Source organism: Thrips palmi, unplaced genomic scaffold (genome assembly GCF_012932325.1).
Source record: "Thrips palmi isolate BJ-2018 unplaced genomic scaffold, TpBJ-2018v1 HiC_scaffold_1, whole genome shotgun sequence".
Classification (NCBI taxonomy): domain Eukaryota; kingdom Metazoa; phylum Arthropoda; class Insecta; order Thysanoptera; family Thripidae; genus Thrips; species Thrips palmi.
This window is the reverse complement of record NW_023144620.1, coordinates 6,548,185-6,562,512: the sequence shown is the minus strand read 5'-3', so window position 1 is coordinate 6,562,512 and position 14,328 is coordinate 6,548,185. Positions and strand designations below refer to the sequence as shown.

At 61.9% G+C, this 14,328-nt stretch overlaps 1 protein-coding gene across 1 annotated transcript in view; it reads right to left on the bottom strand.

The window, feature by feature from the left end:
* Positions 1–14,328, bottom strand: part of LOC117639961 (serine/threonine-protein kinase SIK1) — a 41,097-nt gene that overhangs the window by 4,914 nt on the left and 21,855 nt on the right. The window contains exons 3-8 of the mRNA XM_034376074.1: positions 10,577–10,693; positions 9,172–9,235; positions 8,090–8,205; positions 2,178–2,348; positions 1,745–1,868; positions 27–253 (exon numbers count right to left, since the gene is read on the bottom strand). Of these exons, the coding sequence (XP_034231965.1) occupies positions 27–253; positions 1,745–1,868; positions 2,178–2,348; positions 8,090–8,205; positions 9,172–9,235; positions 10,577–10,693 (819 nt within the window). The remainder of the gene's footprint in view (positions 1–26; positions 254–1,744; positions 1,869–2,177; positions 2,349–8,089; positions 8,206–9,171; positions 9,236–10,576; positions 10,694–14,328) is intronic.

The following is a 14,328-nucleotide window of genomic DNA, read 5'->3' as shown; positions in this document are numbered from 1 at the left end:
ACCCTCTCGTTCCCCTCGCTACTCACGTCTCTCGTCTTGACCGAGTCGATGCCCAGGCTCTGCATGAGCCGCAGGATCTGCTCGTTGGGCTCCGGCCGCAGCGGCAGGCTCCCCAGGGAGTCGGGGCAGGGCGCGCTGCCGGGCAGCAGGTGTGGCGGCTCGGCCAGCATCCAGCGGTGGCACTTGATGTCCTCCACGGTGTAGCGCCGCGCCGGGTCCAGCACCAGCATCTTGCGGATCAGCGACTCGCAGTCTGCGGACGAGAAGGCAAGGCGCCAAGCGTTACGAACAGGTCGATCTATCCAAGTTCCTAACAGTCGCACCGTCGAACTTTCTCAACTTTTCTTTAGCGATGGATTCCCCCGTGCCCCCTGGCGGATTCGCGAGACGTACGGAACAGCGAAGCAGCACATCATGCCGGTCCGAGGCCCGAGGGGCCACGCCCCGCCCGCCCCGCCTGCCCCGCCCCACCCCCTCATCGAGCGCGCCAGTAAGTCATCTCTGCATGCATAACGCCCTGACGGGGCCGGCGTGGCCGGGCCGGGCTGCACCGTCGTCGCCTGCATTATGTATCGCGAGATGCTGCTGCGATTCGCCCCTCGGCCCGCCGGGTCGGTCCGCCGGGTCGGCCGGGGCCCTGCAGGCTGCGCGGCACGCGCCGCAAGCTGACTCATTCCGAGCAGTGCTGTCTCTCTCGCACCCCTAAGCAACGTCCCATGAGTGCGAGAGAGACAGAGCGAGGAAAGCACCGTTGCCGTCCGGGTAGGTGTCTCCCTGCACCATGACGTCCAGACCGGCCCAAGTCCGATATCGGGGACGCCCTGCCGAGGCCTAAGCTGACCTCCCATTTTCCATCTGGTGGTCTCGCCGACCGTTCCTCAGCCCTCGGCCTCGGCCCCTTGTTCCCGTTCCTTGTTACGCCGTCCACGGACGCGCCCCGGGCCCGGGCCCAACCGTTTTCCATCTCGGGATCGAATATCCCTATCCCGTCCCGACCACGGCGGCGGCGGACACGCTACGGACGACGGCGCGCGCGGGTGACACCCATCAAACGTCGAATTTCGGCGCGGAGTCCGTTCCCTCGTAACTTTGAGCCGGGGGAAGAAAGACCCCCGTCATCGTCATGGTCGTCGTCGTGATGGACGTGTTTCGGCGCGCATTGACGGCGCCCTGACGAAGCGAGGCGAAGGAACCGATCGCGAGATGCCTCCCCTGAGCGCGGCTGCGCGGCTGCGACGCCGGTGCCGGTGTGACGTCAAGGGAAGTAGATATTACCGGCTCGACTCCCCCTTCCCCCCCCTCCTCTCCCCGGCACGCCGGTCACCGCGCCCGTCGCTGCACCAATAATAAACAAACGCAATAAAGAGAGGCGGAGCGTTTGGCGCGCACGCGGCGCCGGCGACGCGGGGACTCGCGGAGAGCGTGAGCCGCGGCGGCGGTCGAGTGAGTCGTCGAGTCGAGTTGTGCGGCTAAATTTAAAGTGGCGGAGGCCAAGACCCAGAGAGGACGCTCCAAATTTAGCGGGCAAAACATGCACAGTGGCGGCGAGTGGCCGCGGGCTTTTTTTGCGAGCCCCTCTCGCGGTGATGACGGAAGTGCGGGGGAGCGCCGCGCGGTCCGCGGACGACGGCCTATTTTCAACTGGCGGCACGCGGACGCGCCGGCCTGTCCTGCTGGAGTCCCTCCCAGGGGCGGGGCGGGGCGGGGCGGGGCGGGGCGGGGCGGGGCGTGGCCGCCACCTCACCTTCGCTCATGAAGTAGGGGATGCGGAAGCGGCCCGACAGCACGCGGTCTCGCAGCGAGTGTAGCGTGGAGCCGTCGAAGGGCAGCGCCCCGCACACCAGCACGTACAGCACCACGCCCAGACTCTGCAAAAAAGAAAGAAACAGAGATAAATTGCCTTTCAGTTCGCTTCGAAAAAGGAACGGGTTCGCTTCATTTTCTTGCGGGGTGTTGGCGGGCGGAGCCCCTGCGATTCCGGGGGTAGGCAGTCCCGCCTGCAGGGGTGCGCAACGGGACGGCCTACCTCGCCGCCGTAAGGGGCCATGGTGGCCGCCATGGTGGTCACCCCGCCGAGCGCCGAGGGTCTCGTCTCCCTCGCACCGGGGTGAGTGAGTGCGACAGAGACAGCGACGAAACGATTCCTCGGCGAAGCAGTGCGCTGCGGAAAGGCTCACCCAAATGTCGATCTCGGGCCCGGCGTACTTCTTGCCCTCGAAGACCTCCGGCGCGGCGTAGGGCGGCGAGCCGCACCACGTGGCCAGCTGCTCGCCGGGGGTGAAGTAGTTGCTGAAGCCGAAGTCAGCGATCTTCATGTTCATGTTGGTGTCCATCAGCAAGTTCTCCGCCTGAAAAATGTCATCCTGCCGTTGTCAAGGGATTGCGAGTCGAGGTTCAAACACCGGCACTTATTTACTTTTTCTGATTTTTTGTTCGTTTGTTTTTCAGTACGTGCTGCTTTTTTTCGCCACCACCCCCAGTGTCAACGTCCGCGCGTGTGCGTGTGTGTGAGTGGCAATGAAAGGGCGCGCAGGCCGCAGGGTCACGGCGGTTTATCACAAACGAGACAATGTCACCGCGCGCTGCCTCCGCGCCTCCACCTATGCTGTGTACCGAGAGAAACGGCATGGTAATTTATAGCCCTCTCGCGCGGCGCGGCACGACGGCCCGGCGAAAGTGACGGCGAGGGAGAGAGAGAGAATGGCGAATGATGTTAGTAGCGCCGCGGGCCAGGGGGTAGAGGGGGCCGCGGCGAGGAAGGTAGGGTGAGTGGATGGGGTGGGTGGGGGTGCGGGGTGTGGGGCTCCTGAGCGTGCGTCATCGGCTAGATCCTGGGATGCTCCATCCCTTCGCGGGGTGGGATAAGGCAGCCCAAACTTGGCCACCGGGCCGCCCCCGCCGCCCCTGCCACTGCCGCCAGCGCGGTCTTGCGAAGTGCAAACCAGCCGAGGGGTTCCATTTGTTGAAGGCGGCGCCCTGGCCGAGCGCACCGCCACACTGCCACCGCATTGAAATGTGATGACTTCCGCGCCACTGCTCGTGGAGCTCAGCGAGGAATCGCCCGCAGAAGCAGATTTTGCGGGAGGGTCGTCGCGAGAGGATTAATCAGAGAGGAGTAAAGTTCGCCCGGGCACGGGGACGAAACCACAAAAACGGAGAGCAGAAAGAATTTCTCTTGCGGGCGAGCGGCAGAGTGCTCGCCGCGTGTCGCGTGCGTCAGGGCAACTTTACGCGGCGAGGCGGAGAGCAGCGCGGGGTAGTGCGGGGCAGCGCGGGGTAGCGCCGCCGGCCGGCCGGCGCGGGAAAGGGGACGGGATTAATCTTTCACCATCCCCGGGACGGATAGCGGCTAGCCGAGCTAGCCGGGTCGCTGCAACCTTGACCAACGTTCGAATGTGAGGGCGGAGAAGGAGAGGGAGGGGGCGAGGCGAGAACCGAGCCGAGGCGGTGCAGGCATTGTGCAGGCAGCGCAGTCGTTTCAGGAGGAACATTGCGGACCACAGAGGAATGTGCTTGTGGCAGACAACTCAGAGATATCTTTTCTTTCAAATTTTACTATTTGTAACCAACCATTTATCTTTCAAAGTTTTTAGACAATATTCAGGTGACTGGGGGCAGGGTGCGCCGACGACATCACAGATATCGGGCACAAAAAGATAAAAATAGGCTCGTCGCGTCTTTCTCGCCATTCTCATTGCGATTCAGAGCGGTAATTTGGCCGCCTCGATCCATCTTCGGGCCATAAATCCTGGAAGGTCCCGATGACGGCCTCGGCGACGGCCTCGGCGACGGCCTCGGCGACGGCCTCGGCGACGGCCTCGACGACGGCCTCGGCGACGGCCTCGACGACGGCCTCGGCGACGGCCTCGGCGACGGCCTCGGCGACGCTCGGCGCTCCGACGGCCATAACGGCGCGGCCTCGCGACGCTCGGCAGCCTCCTTTTTCCTCTTTTGCAGGGAGTGCGGCGGCGCTTAGAATCTAATAACGCGACGTCTGGGAGTCCGGGACGCCGAGCACGGCACGCCGAGGCGGGGCCGCGTTTCGGACATTACTTAGCCCGGATTCCAGCGGCAGAACAAGTTTAAGTCATTGCGGAGGGAGGGCTGGCCGCGATGAACGCAAGGCACTCCCTCTCTCATCCCCTTGCCTCTTCCCGCCTGCCTCTCACACCAGCGGCCTCCAGGAATCACTTCAGAATGGCCGGGATTATTCAATTGCACAAAAAGCGAGCTTTTCAAAAAACAAAAAAATCCCGGCTGGGAAAGAGAATTCCGCGCCGCTTTCCGCCCGGAGACAAATGGAAGGAAAGTTGGACCGCGTGTGCGACTGACGGACTGACGGCCCAGTGGGCGGCAGGTGAGTCCCGCTGACTGTGACAATCCGGGGGAAGAACAGACAAAAAGAAAAGTAATTGGATTTTCTAAGCGATTTTTTTCATATTTTTCTGGCTACTTCAACAAGAGCAAGTTCAGGACACGGCCAGACGACTGATGAGGGGTCTCTCGCTACTGCGCCCTCCCCAGCACAGTGGGGTGGTGGCCGCTGGTCGTCACTAGACCACAGCGAGCCACCTCCAGTTGGCGCGCTTTGCCCGCGCCCAGTTACCCGGACAACGTCACAACACATTTTTGGGGACATAACAGACGAGGGTACAGCAAAGGCCTGCCTGGAAAACCACGTGAGGGGGCGAAAGTCCGACAGAGAGGAAGGGGGTACGTCCAAGGGGTGGGGTGGTTTGTCCTTTGTGAGTGCGCCCTGCTGTCAGGACAGCCGGGACCGTCAGGACCATCCCTCGCGCGACCCACACTTTTCCCTCACGCCCGACTTCACCCTGACGCCGTGCTGACGCTGTGACGTCACCCCTGAATTTTGCCCCCCGCCCCCCAACTGGTGGGTCTCCAGTCCCCCCCCCCCCCCCCCCCCCGCCCCCTTTCGCCCCCGGCAGCGCCTTGCCGCCGCCTGCCGCAGACCCCTGTAAGCCCCCAAGCTATGACGTCAATGCCGCGACACAGCCCGGCCCGCTGCAGCCTTACAACCCTTGCCCCCCCCCCTCTCACCTCCCCCTTCTGGAATTACTGGCGTGCCGATGCTGGGCTGCAAGAGGCACTACCCCTTTCGCTCTTGTTTCACTTTCGAAACTCGCGCCGCGCGAGGGACTGAAGGACGGCACGAAAGCGAGAGCGAGAGAGAGACAGAAAGAGAGAGAGAGAGCGAGAGAGAGAGAGAGAGAGAGAGAGAGAGAGAGAGAGAGAGAGAGAGAGAGAGAGAGAGAGAGAGAGAGAGAGAGAGAGAGAGAGAGAGAGAGGGAGAGAGCACTCTAAAAAAAATTATGAAATTTCATACCCAAAGGAGTCTAAAATTTCATAATCACGTTCTAAACCTCAATTTTTATAACCTTCGTATAAAATTTAAGATCGTGTTATGAAACCTAAGATTTGGGTTATGGATTTTAAGATTAACTGGTTATAAACTTTTAGAACAGAGTGACTTATAACTCTGGTTCTTAAAATCTAGATTTTCGCTTTGAAAGTTTATAACGCTAGCCGATTTTAGAGCAAGGTTCTGAAATTTTTAACCGTTTAGTCCTGCTGCCTAGTCCTTTATTCATGGTTAAATTAATAAAGAGGTGAAGTTTTCATTTTTATCGGCATGTGTTAACATTTTCCGAACCGCTAAGGTAGGAGTCCTAGGGGCGGTCTACAAACTGAAAAACGTACATTTTATGCACTAACTGGAGCAAGCACGCTTTTGCTAGCGTATGCCTACTACTTTTTAGTGCATACAGTTATTACATTAATGAGAGGTATGGAGAGCTGTCTGCTTCAGTTCGCGTGTACATGGCATGATGCACTAGTTCGTGCATGCTTGGCGGGCATGCGCTTGTTGGAGCGTACTTGCAGGCATGCTCCAGTTAATGCATGTTCAAAATTTGTGTGTAGTATTTCCCAAGAGGCTGCAAATCGCGTCCCTTGCAATGCCTGACCGGCCACCGTCCTCCGGGCCGAGCCGAGCCGAGCCGAGCCGGCCAAGCCGAGCCGAGCCGAGCCGCCCCGAGCCGAGTCGGCGCTGCTTCCACGGAAAATCACCGCTCGCCGGCCTGCCGGCCGAAGCCGAAGCTACCTGTGCACGGCGAGGGGTCGCGTAATCCCTCGGCCACACGGGATTTCGGCGACACTGCGTCACTTTTAGTGTGTCTTTGTCTCCAGTGCTGTGCACAGCGTATCCAGTTCGCGTCCGCGTCACCGCAAGTTCGCGTCATCATTTTGTTTCGCTATGTACCGTTAGTGCGCGTAGTGCGTAGAGTGCAGTTAAAGTGTTGCTTGTGGTGCCGAACAGCCACCACTCGTGTTCAAGAGTTACAAGCTATTTTGGCGACCCTCGGAAAAAGGACGTGTTTTCGCCAAAAGCGGTGTTACTGAGTGCTGTTATTCCATCTTCTTAACTGTAGGGACGGGCGATGAACGTGTGGGTGGCGTATTATGTCAATTCGCTTCTCCTCTTTCATCCTCGTCCCCAAAGTAGTTTCTGCGTGTCGACCGAGTTTCCCTAAAGTGCATCTGGATCTTATGCACTGCTGCGCCTCTGACTGTTAACAGCGTCGACTGCACTACAGTACAATGCTTATTTCCGTTAGCCAGCTGCAACGATTTGCGATAATACTGAGTGTGAAAAGAAATCATAGCTTTCTGAGATTTCATCATTTGTAACATATTCATTAAGAAAGGGATAAAGGTTTTATTTATTATTATTTTTTATTTATACATTTTGTGGGCAGTAATGAAACTATTATCATGTTTCATAATATTGGTTGTAGAGATTCAGAACCAAATGTGAATTTTCAAAACCAATTGATTCTAAAAAATTAATAAACTAGTTCTTACATTTCATAAACCACTTCTGAAAGTTTAGAACAGCAAGTTATGAAATTTAAGAACTTTTTGGATATGAAATTTAAGATCCATTGTTCTACAAATAACTTCAAATCCAGATTATGAAATTTAAGAAGCATTTTTTTTAGAGTGAGGGAGAGAGGGAGAGAGAAAGAGTGTCGGGTGTCGCGCGCAGCAATCGCAAACAAACTAGTAAACGCTCCAATTTTATCATTTTTTTTCAAAACTGTTGGGTGGGAGGCGGGGGCGTTCTCACAGCCGGCACTCTCTCACGACGGCCCAATGACCCATAACCACAAGCAGCGATATCGGATTTAATCTCGCCGTCCCGTCCCTTCCCCCTCCCCCATTTCACCGACACACAAGCCTCTGCCGGCCAAAAACAACAACACAAAAAGCAACAAAAACGCGCTGCTTCGCCATGCTGCGCCTTGCGCCGTACCGGACTGTGTGTTTTGCGGACTCCCCCCACCCCCACCTCCTCTGGCACGGGCAGGGCCGCACCTCGAGGCACCAATAATTCACTTTTGTTTATTCTAAGGGTGGAAACTAATCGCATTAGCAGCGGCAGGGGCAAGTTTTGGGAGTTCAAAGATTGCGGCGCGAGCGTGGCGCGGCATGTAGGCCGGGCCGTGAGCCGGGCCGAGCCGCCAGGGGCCTGGGCGAGGGCCTGGGCGAGGGCCTGGGCGAGGGCCTGGGCCGGCCTAGGCCCGACGGCCGTAGGGCCACTTCGGTCAATACTCCAATTTACGTCATCTAGTCCTGGCCAGCCACAAGCGCGCCGCACCGCGCGCGCCCCGCCCCGCCCTTCGATGACCGTCACGGAGTGCGTCACAGCGCTGGATGTGTGTGTGTGTGTGTGTGTGTGTGTGTGTGTGGTGTGTGTGTGTGTGTGTGTGTGTGTGACATTTTTGGCGCGGTGGTGGGAGGGGCTTAAACGTCAAATACGCTCCATTACGGCCCCATCACGTCGGTGGCGCCTAAGTGCTGGAGGCGGGGCGGGGTGGCACGGCACGGCACGGCGCGTTGGCGGTGACCGTCAGCGAAATCGTTTTCACGCGCGAAAGCGTCTCATTTTGGTTTTGTCGGTCATTGATTATCCCACCGAAAAGGATAGAACACGCACGCCGCGGTCAGGAAACCACGCTGCTATGAACTGGCGGGCACACCGCAAAAAAAAAAGTGTTCGCTTCCTTACCTTGAGATCCCGGTGCACTATCCTCCTGGAATGGCAGTACTCGACGGCGGACAGGATCTGCCAGAACTTGCGCCGCGCCGAGTGCTCAGTCATGCGTCCGTGCTTGGCGATGTAGTCTGCGGAGGCCAAACAAACAACACACTGTAGCAACAATAACAAGGCAGCGGCTGGACCGCGCGTTTTCCCGCCAAAAACTAATCCCGCGACGAATAATTGAGCGGACCTCGTGAATTAGAAAGGGGGATAAACGGCGGGCGCTTTCCGCCGCCCAACCGACCAGCAGACCTCCGTGGACAGACGGACAGGCGCCCCGCCCCGCCCCGCCCCGCGGCGCCAGGGAACAGAACCGGGAAGGGAAGGGTCTCGCGGTCAGTTTGTTTAAACTCGGCCCTCTGGACCGCGGGAAATAACGCGGGCGCGGGGAGTGCTCCCCCTGCCGGCACTGCCGGCCAACCCTCCACTAGCCCCCCCTACACTGTGGTGCCGGGCAAGCCGGGCCGGGACTCGCTCCGCCCCGCTGCTTGAAAGGAATTAATTACTAGAACACCCACGGTCCGGGCCGCCGGGCCGCTCCTGGCCCTGGGGAGGCTGAAGCATGGCTGAAGCACGGCTGAAGGCCACTGGAGGGAAGCAAAGACGTGTTTTCCTCGTGGCCGTCCGCCGGGGGGTCCACTGTCTGGGGGCCGGCAGCATGGCGGCCGGAGTGCCACCCTTAATCCCATCCATCCCACCACACTAGCAGAATCCGGGCGCGACACCGCGGCCAGCGCCGAGGCCACCAAGGCCGTCTCGCTGCCCGCCCCGCCCGTCCTTTGGCCGCGGCGGAGCCACTCAAGCCCTCAGGTGGACTGGCCATGCCGCCGATCCCCACGAGGAAAAAAGGTTTCGGCCAAAAAGGGAAGTCCGTCTGCGCTTGGCGCGCGGTGCGGTGCGGCTTGCGCGTCAGCTGGCCCCATTCGGTTGACGAATGGCTTTGTGAGTCGCGGCCATGACCTTAGGCCTCGCCTTAGGCGCCCTTCCCTTCAGCCTGCGGGCCTGCGGGCCGATAACGGGTTAAACTTGGAAGAGAGCGGTTCACTCACCGAAAATCTCGCCGGAGCTGGCGTACTCGGACACGATGTAGATCATGTTGGCCGTCTCCATCACCTGAAATAGAAGGTCGAGGGTCGTTACGTCGGTACACGAGAAATAGACAGGTCGCTACACAGAGGCGGAGTGACGTCGTCGCACCGAGCACCGTCCGCCCGGTCCGCCCCTCGCGGCCCCGCGGCCTGCCCGCTGGCCGAAGCCCAACCGTCGGCGCGGTGTCGTTGTCGTCACAGAAAGCCCGAAATAGCTCGACACACACAATGTCAGCCCAAAAGAAAGGTTCGCCGCACTATTTACCTCCCCCGCCCCTCCACGGCCCTCCACGGCGGCCCCCCGCTTCGCCTGCGTCACGACCTAGCCGCCGTGCGTGGCGTGCCGCGTGGTGCGCCGGTCGTCATGATGGTTGCGATGGTCGCCCGCCGTCGGCCTGGTTTATGTAGCACCCCAATGCGAGCATCGCGCCAGCGCCTTCCTCTGCTTTCCGCGCGCGTCGCCGCGCCGCGCCGCGCCTCCACGGCACAACAAGTTCGCCTCGATCACCAGCGGTGGCGCGGCAGCCCATCCCGACTTAGCCAGTCCATAACTTAGGGCGGCCGCGGCGGCGAGGCAAAGGCCGAGGAGGCCGAGAGGGAACCGAAGGCGGCGGCGCGACTCGGCGCCGCGTGACGTCATCCGCGTGTCGTGACGACACCCTGCTGGCGTGCCAAGCACCGCCGTGACGTCATCGACCGCGGGGGTCGGCGGCGGGGGGCTGAGTCAAGGCGAGGTGTGGGGCTGTGAATGTCAGCGCGCCGGCCATCGGCCATCCAAAGGCCGCGGCCCGCGGCGGCGGTGGCGGTGGCGGCTAGCGGTGTGGCGGTCAAGCAAGCCCGCCGACGCCGACCCCTAGGCCACCCCCTCCCCCTTTCACCGCCTTTCACCCGGTTACGTCCAATCCGACACACAATGAAGGCCAGCGCGACGAGTAGCCGCGTTCGCGTCGGACGAGTGGGACAACTTGAACGCCGCACAGTCGACAACAACAACAACAACAACAACATTTGGCCGTTGTATCAACTCGCGGCGCCGCGCCGCCCCTTTGTGTTGTAAACTGGAGCGACAGTCCGACGTTTAAGAGGCTGTAAAAATAAGGGGCAGGTATTTAACGTCGGAGGGGCCGCGTGGGGCGTGGCCCGTGAGATCGAACGGCTTTGACGTCGGCCGGACCCCTCCCTGTAGGCCCTACAGTGTAGGGCGACAGGGCGCTGCATCGCCCGAGCCAGGCCCTCGCCGCCCTCGGCACCCTCGCCTCGCGCCCTTTCGTCCCCGGCTATTTCTGGCAACTTTCGTTCCAAAGGGCCAAAAGCGACCTTGGCCGTGAGTGACTGGGCCTTACACGCCCCACACTGTAAAACCCACCTGGTAAAGCTTGATGATGTGGGGGTGGTCCAGCTGCTTCATGATGTCCACCTCCCGGTACACCTTCTGCAGGTTGCTGGCGTCGAGCACCGACTTGTCGATAATCTTGATCGCCACCTGGAACAACCAAAAGAAAATCTCTGCTGAGAAAGAGTTTTTAGCCCACGCGGAAGCCGTGGGGCCTCTCTGAGAAATATCTCGCGCGGCGCAAACAGGCAAACAGCGGCAACGGCACTGCCAAAGCGGAATGGAAACGACTGACTAGGCCGCCCCGCGCCGCCGCACCCCGCGGCGTCTATCAAAACAAACCGAAACCGAAGCGCGGCCGGGCCGGCAGGCCGCCTGGTGGGTAGGCAACCAGCGCGCACCGGGGCATTGGGCTGCCTACCTGCAAGGCGGCCTCCGCGGCCATCTAGGCGAGTGGCGTGCGTGCCGCGTGCCCGGGGACGGGCCAGGACGAGCAGACGAGCAGGGACGGGTTGGGGCAGGCCGCCCGCACGGCCCGCGCGGCCCGAGGGACCCGCCGACCCGACAACACACGCGGCCGCGATCGCCGCGACATGCAACCTGCAGCACGCGAAGCACGCCAAGCACGCCACGGGTTGACAGTTTACCCTATCTCTGCTCGGGAAAAGTATTGATGCTACTGGGCCGCTTATCTTAATTAGGATGCACCACAAAAAAAACGCCGAGACTTTAGCGGATTTTAGTGGATTTTTAGTAGATCCACTAAGATTTAACAAGGTCCTTAAAGATTTCGAGGTGGTGAGCATCACAATAGATCACAGTCCGTCGTGGTAGACGTTGTAGACGTTGGCGCAATGAATCTCGGGGGCCTGGCAGCCGCACTGGCAGGGCGATGTTTGACGAGCAGTGCAGTTGTGCATCGCGGAGGGGCAGGTGCTGGTGTACCCGCTTCCCCCGAGGCGGCGGCGCGGCGGCCCAGCCACCTGGGACCCTCGCCAATCAGATGGAAGAGAATAAAAAACGACGAGGAAGGAACGAATCTCTCCGAGCAGCTCTTGTCTCTCAGGAGGTCTGGCGTTTTCCCTGTCGACGTTGTCCTCGCTAGGTTACTCCCCGCTCACCTCGACGTCGCCGTCGTCGAGTGCCTGGCAGTAGCGGCATCATCCAGGATGGCGGGGTTCATCAGGTTCATTGGCGTGAGTGGCGCCGCCACGGCAAACTTGGTGGCGCCCCGCCCCCACCCCAAGTGGTCCGGGGCGCGGTGGCGGCGCGGTGGCGACGCGGTGCCGTAACGAGCCCCCTGGCGCCCGCGAGCCAAGTTGGTGGCCTCCTTGTCGACCCGCAGCGCCGAGGCCTCGAGCTCGCCTCGAGCGCGGCACCGTGTCACAAGGGCGGTAGTCCTAATAAAGCCGCGCCGCGGCCGAGACCCCCGTCGCCTCGCCGAGACCGGCGTGACCCACGCCCCGGCAGCACCGGCAGCAGCGCCACCGTTAAGTAGTTCGGGCAAGCCGCCGGCAGGCAGGAAGGCAGGCGGGCGCGCCGTTTCGGAAAAGCCAACATTTGGGCGAGAAACACGAACTAGTTCCGCCTCGGCCCTCGGCGTCGTCCGGGGAGGGAAGTGGAGGGGCCAGGCGCTCCGGGCCGAGCCCGGGCCGAGCCGAGCGCAGCAGGCAGCGGGGCGCGCGCCAAATTCGGAACGTAAACAAACGATGGCGATGGCGGATGGCGGCGTGGCGGCGCACGCCAGACTGCGTGGCGGCGAGCATCGCGCGCAAGGATCGCGCGGCAAGGCGGCGGAGGGCAGGGCGGCTGTTGTTGTTACTGCAAAGTCAACCAGCCGGCCGGTCGGGCCGGTGGAAGGCTTCGTGTTTTTCGCGCGGTGGCGTTCCGCGCGTTCCGAGACCGGGGATGCGAGGCCGAGAGACCGCGCGACGGACAAAGCAGACGCCGCACTCCGGGGACTCCACTGATAATACACGACAAAGGACTCCCCATGAGAGAGACAGAGACGCGGCGCGACAAAGCACCTTTTCGGAATCATCCTGCTGACAATTATTACTGGCGACTCCCACTGCGGCGCGGCGCGGCGTGGCACGGACGACCCCCAGTGTCGAGTGGGCGGGTTATAGATCGGCCTAGAGGCAATATTAATCAAAGGGCGCGCACTCCCAGTCGGACGGCGCGCCACGCCACGCCACGCCGACAGACGTCAGACTGACATAATGGACATGGGGCGTGCAGGCAGGCAGGCGGGCGGGCAGGCCGCACTGCACTCCGCCGACGGCGCCACCTCGAGGCCTTATACACGTCGCGTCCCATACACCCGCACCGTCCATTGAGCATCGGTGCAACCCCCCAGGGAGGGGAGGGGGCGTGTGGCGGTGGGGCGGCCGGGGGCGGCCGGGGGCGGCCGGGGGCCCTCAGGGCTTGTTGGCCCGGCCGGTTCATCGACCTACGGAACGGGGAAGGGGAGGCAAGGGCAGCAAAGGCAGGGAGGAAGCAGGGAAGAAGGGAAGCACTGCAATACAAAAGGACAATCGGCGTGCCTCGGCGGGGCGTTGCAATGTTGCAGTAATGGGCGTGCACTGCGACGTAACGAGGGCGCTGCTCGCGCTGCTTGACGGGGCGGACGAGGAAGCGGGCTGCGTCCTCCGGAACGGGTGCCTCGGCCTGGGCAGCGGGCAGCCTGCCTCGTCCTAGCGCGGCCAGCACATGACCCGGCCGCGCTGGGACGGCGCACGGCGCCACCGCCACTGGGACCATTAGCGCTAATGCACTCAAGGCGGGCAGGTGCCGTGTGCCGTACTGCCGCTCTGCCGTATCGGCAGCCAGCTGAGCCGTTTCCAAGGATCTTTCCCGACGAAACGATCCACGGGAATCGCTCGGCAGAGAAGCCGCGGGCACGTGGGCGTCGCGATGTTGCCAGTCATTCTCTCCATCGATGGATCGAGTGCACCAGGCCGAGGCCTGCTTGACGTGCTTGACGTCATCGCCGTGATAAGTCGCCGGGCGCTGTGCTGCGCTGTGCGCGGGCGGACAGACGGACGGGCAGCCAGTCAGCTCGACGGCAGTGAAGTCCCGGCTTCTCTTGAAATGCGCCACCAGGACACGGCGACACGGCGGCACTCTCTCACGCTCATGGGACGTCCCGTCGGGGTGTGAGAGAGAACCAGCGCTGCCGTTCGGAATCAAAGTTCCTTGCCGCCGGGCGCCGGGCCCGGCGCTGCATGCGACCGCCGCGCCGGTGCGGTGCCGAAGCAAGCACTCGGGCGGGCACCCTCTCGGCGCAAACCGAGACCCCCTCTACGCGACGCCTCGCCCCGAGGCAGGCCAGGCAGGCCAGGCGGGCCAGGCAGGCCAGTCACCCCGCTGCACCGCCGGCACTGCACCCGGCCCGCCCGCCGTAGAGGCGCCCACCCCGGCGGCCACACACGCCTCATCTCACTCGACGGGCTGCTGGCTGCAGCGGACGGGTGGAGGCGCGGCGGGGGTGCGGCGACCTCGCCGTGACACTGCCTCGTCCAGCACGGGCAGCTTGGCGTGGACCAGCGCACGGGCGTGCGCCTGGGCCCCGGCACGCCCCGGCACGCCACGCCCCTCGCGCCCTACAGACAGCCCTAGACAGCCCTACAGGCCGGCGGCCCGGCCCTCTCGCCCTCGCTCTCGCCGCCCCCAAGCCCTCCGTATCGACCCACGCACTACGCCGCGCCGCGCCGCGCGCGCAACGTGGTCCCGGATGGCTCTGATTCAGGGAGCCGGCCGGGGCGTTCCGGGGCGTTCCAGGA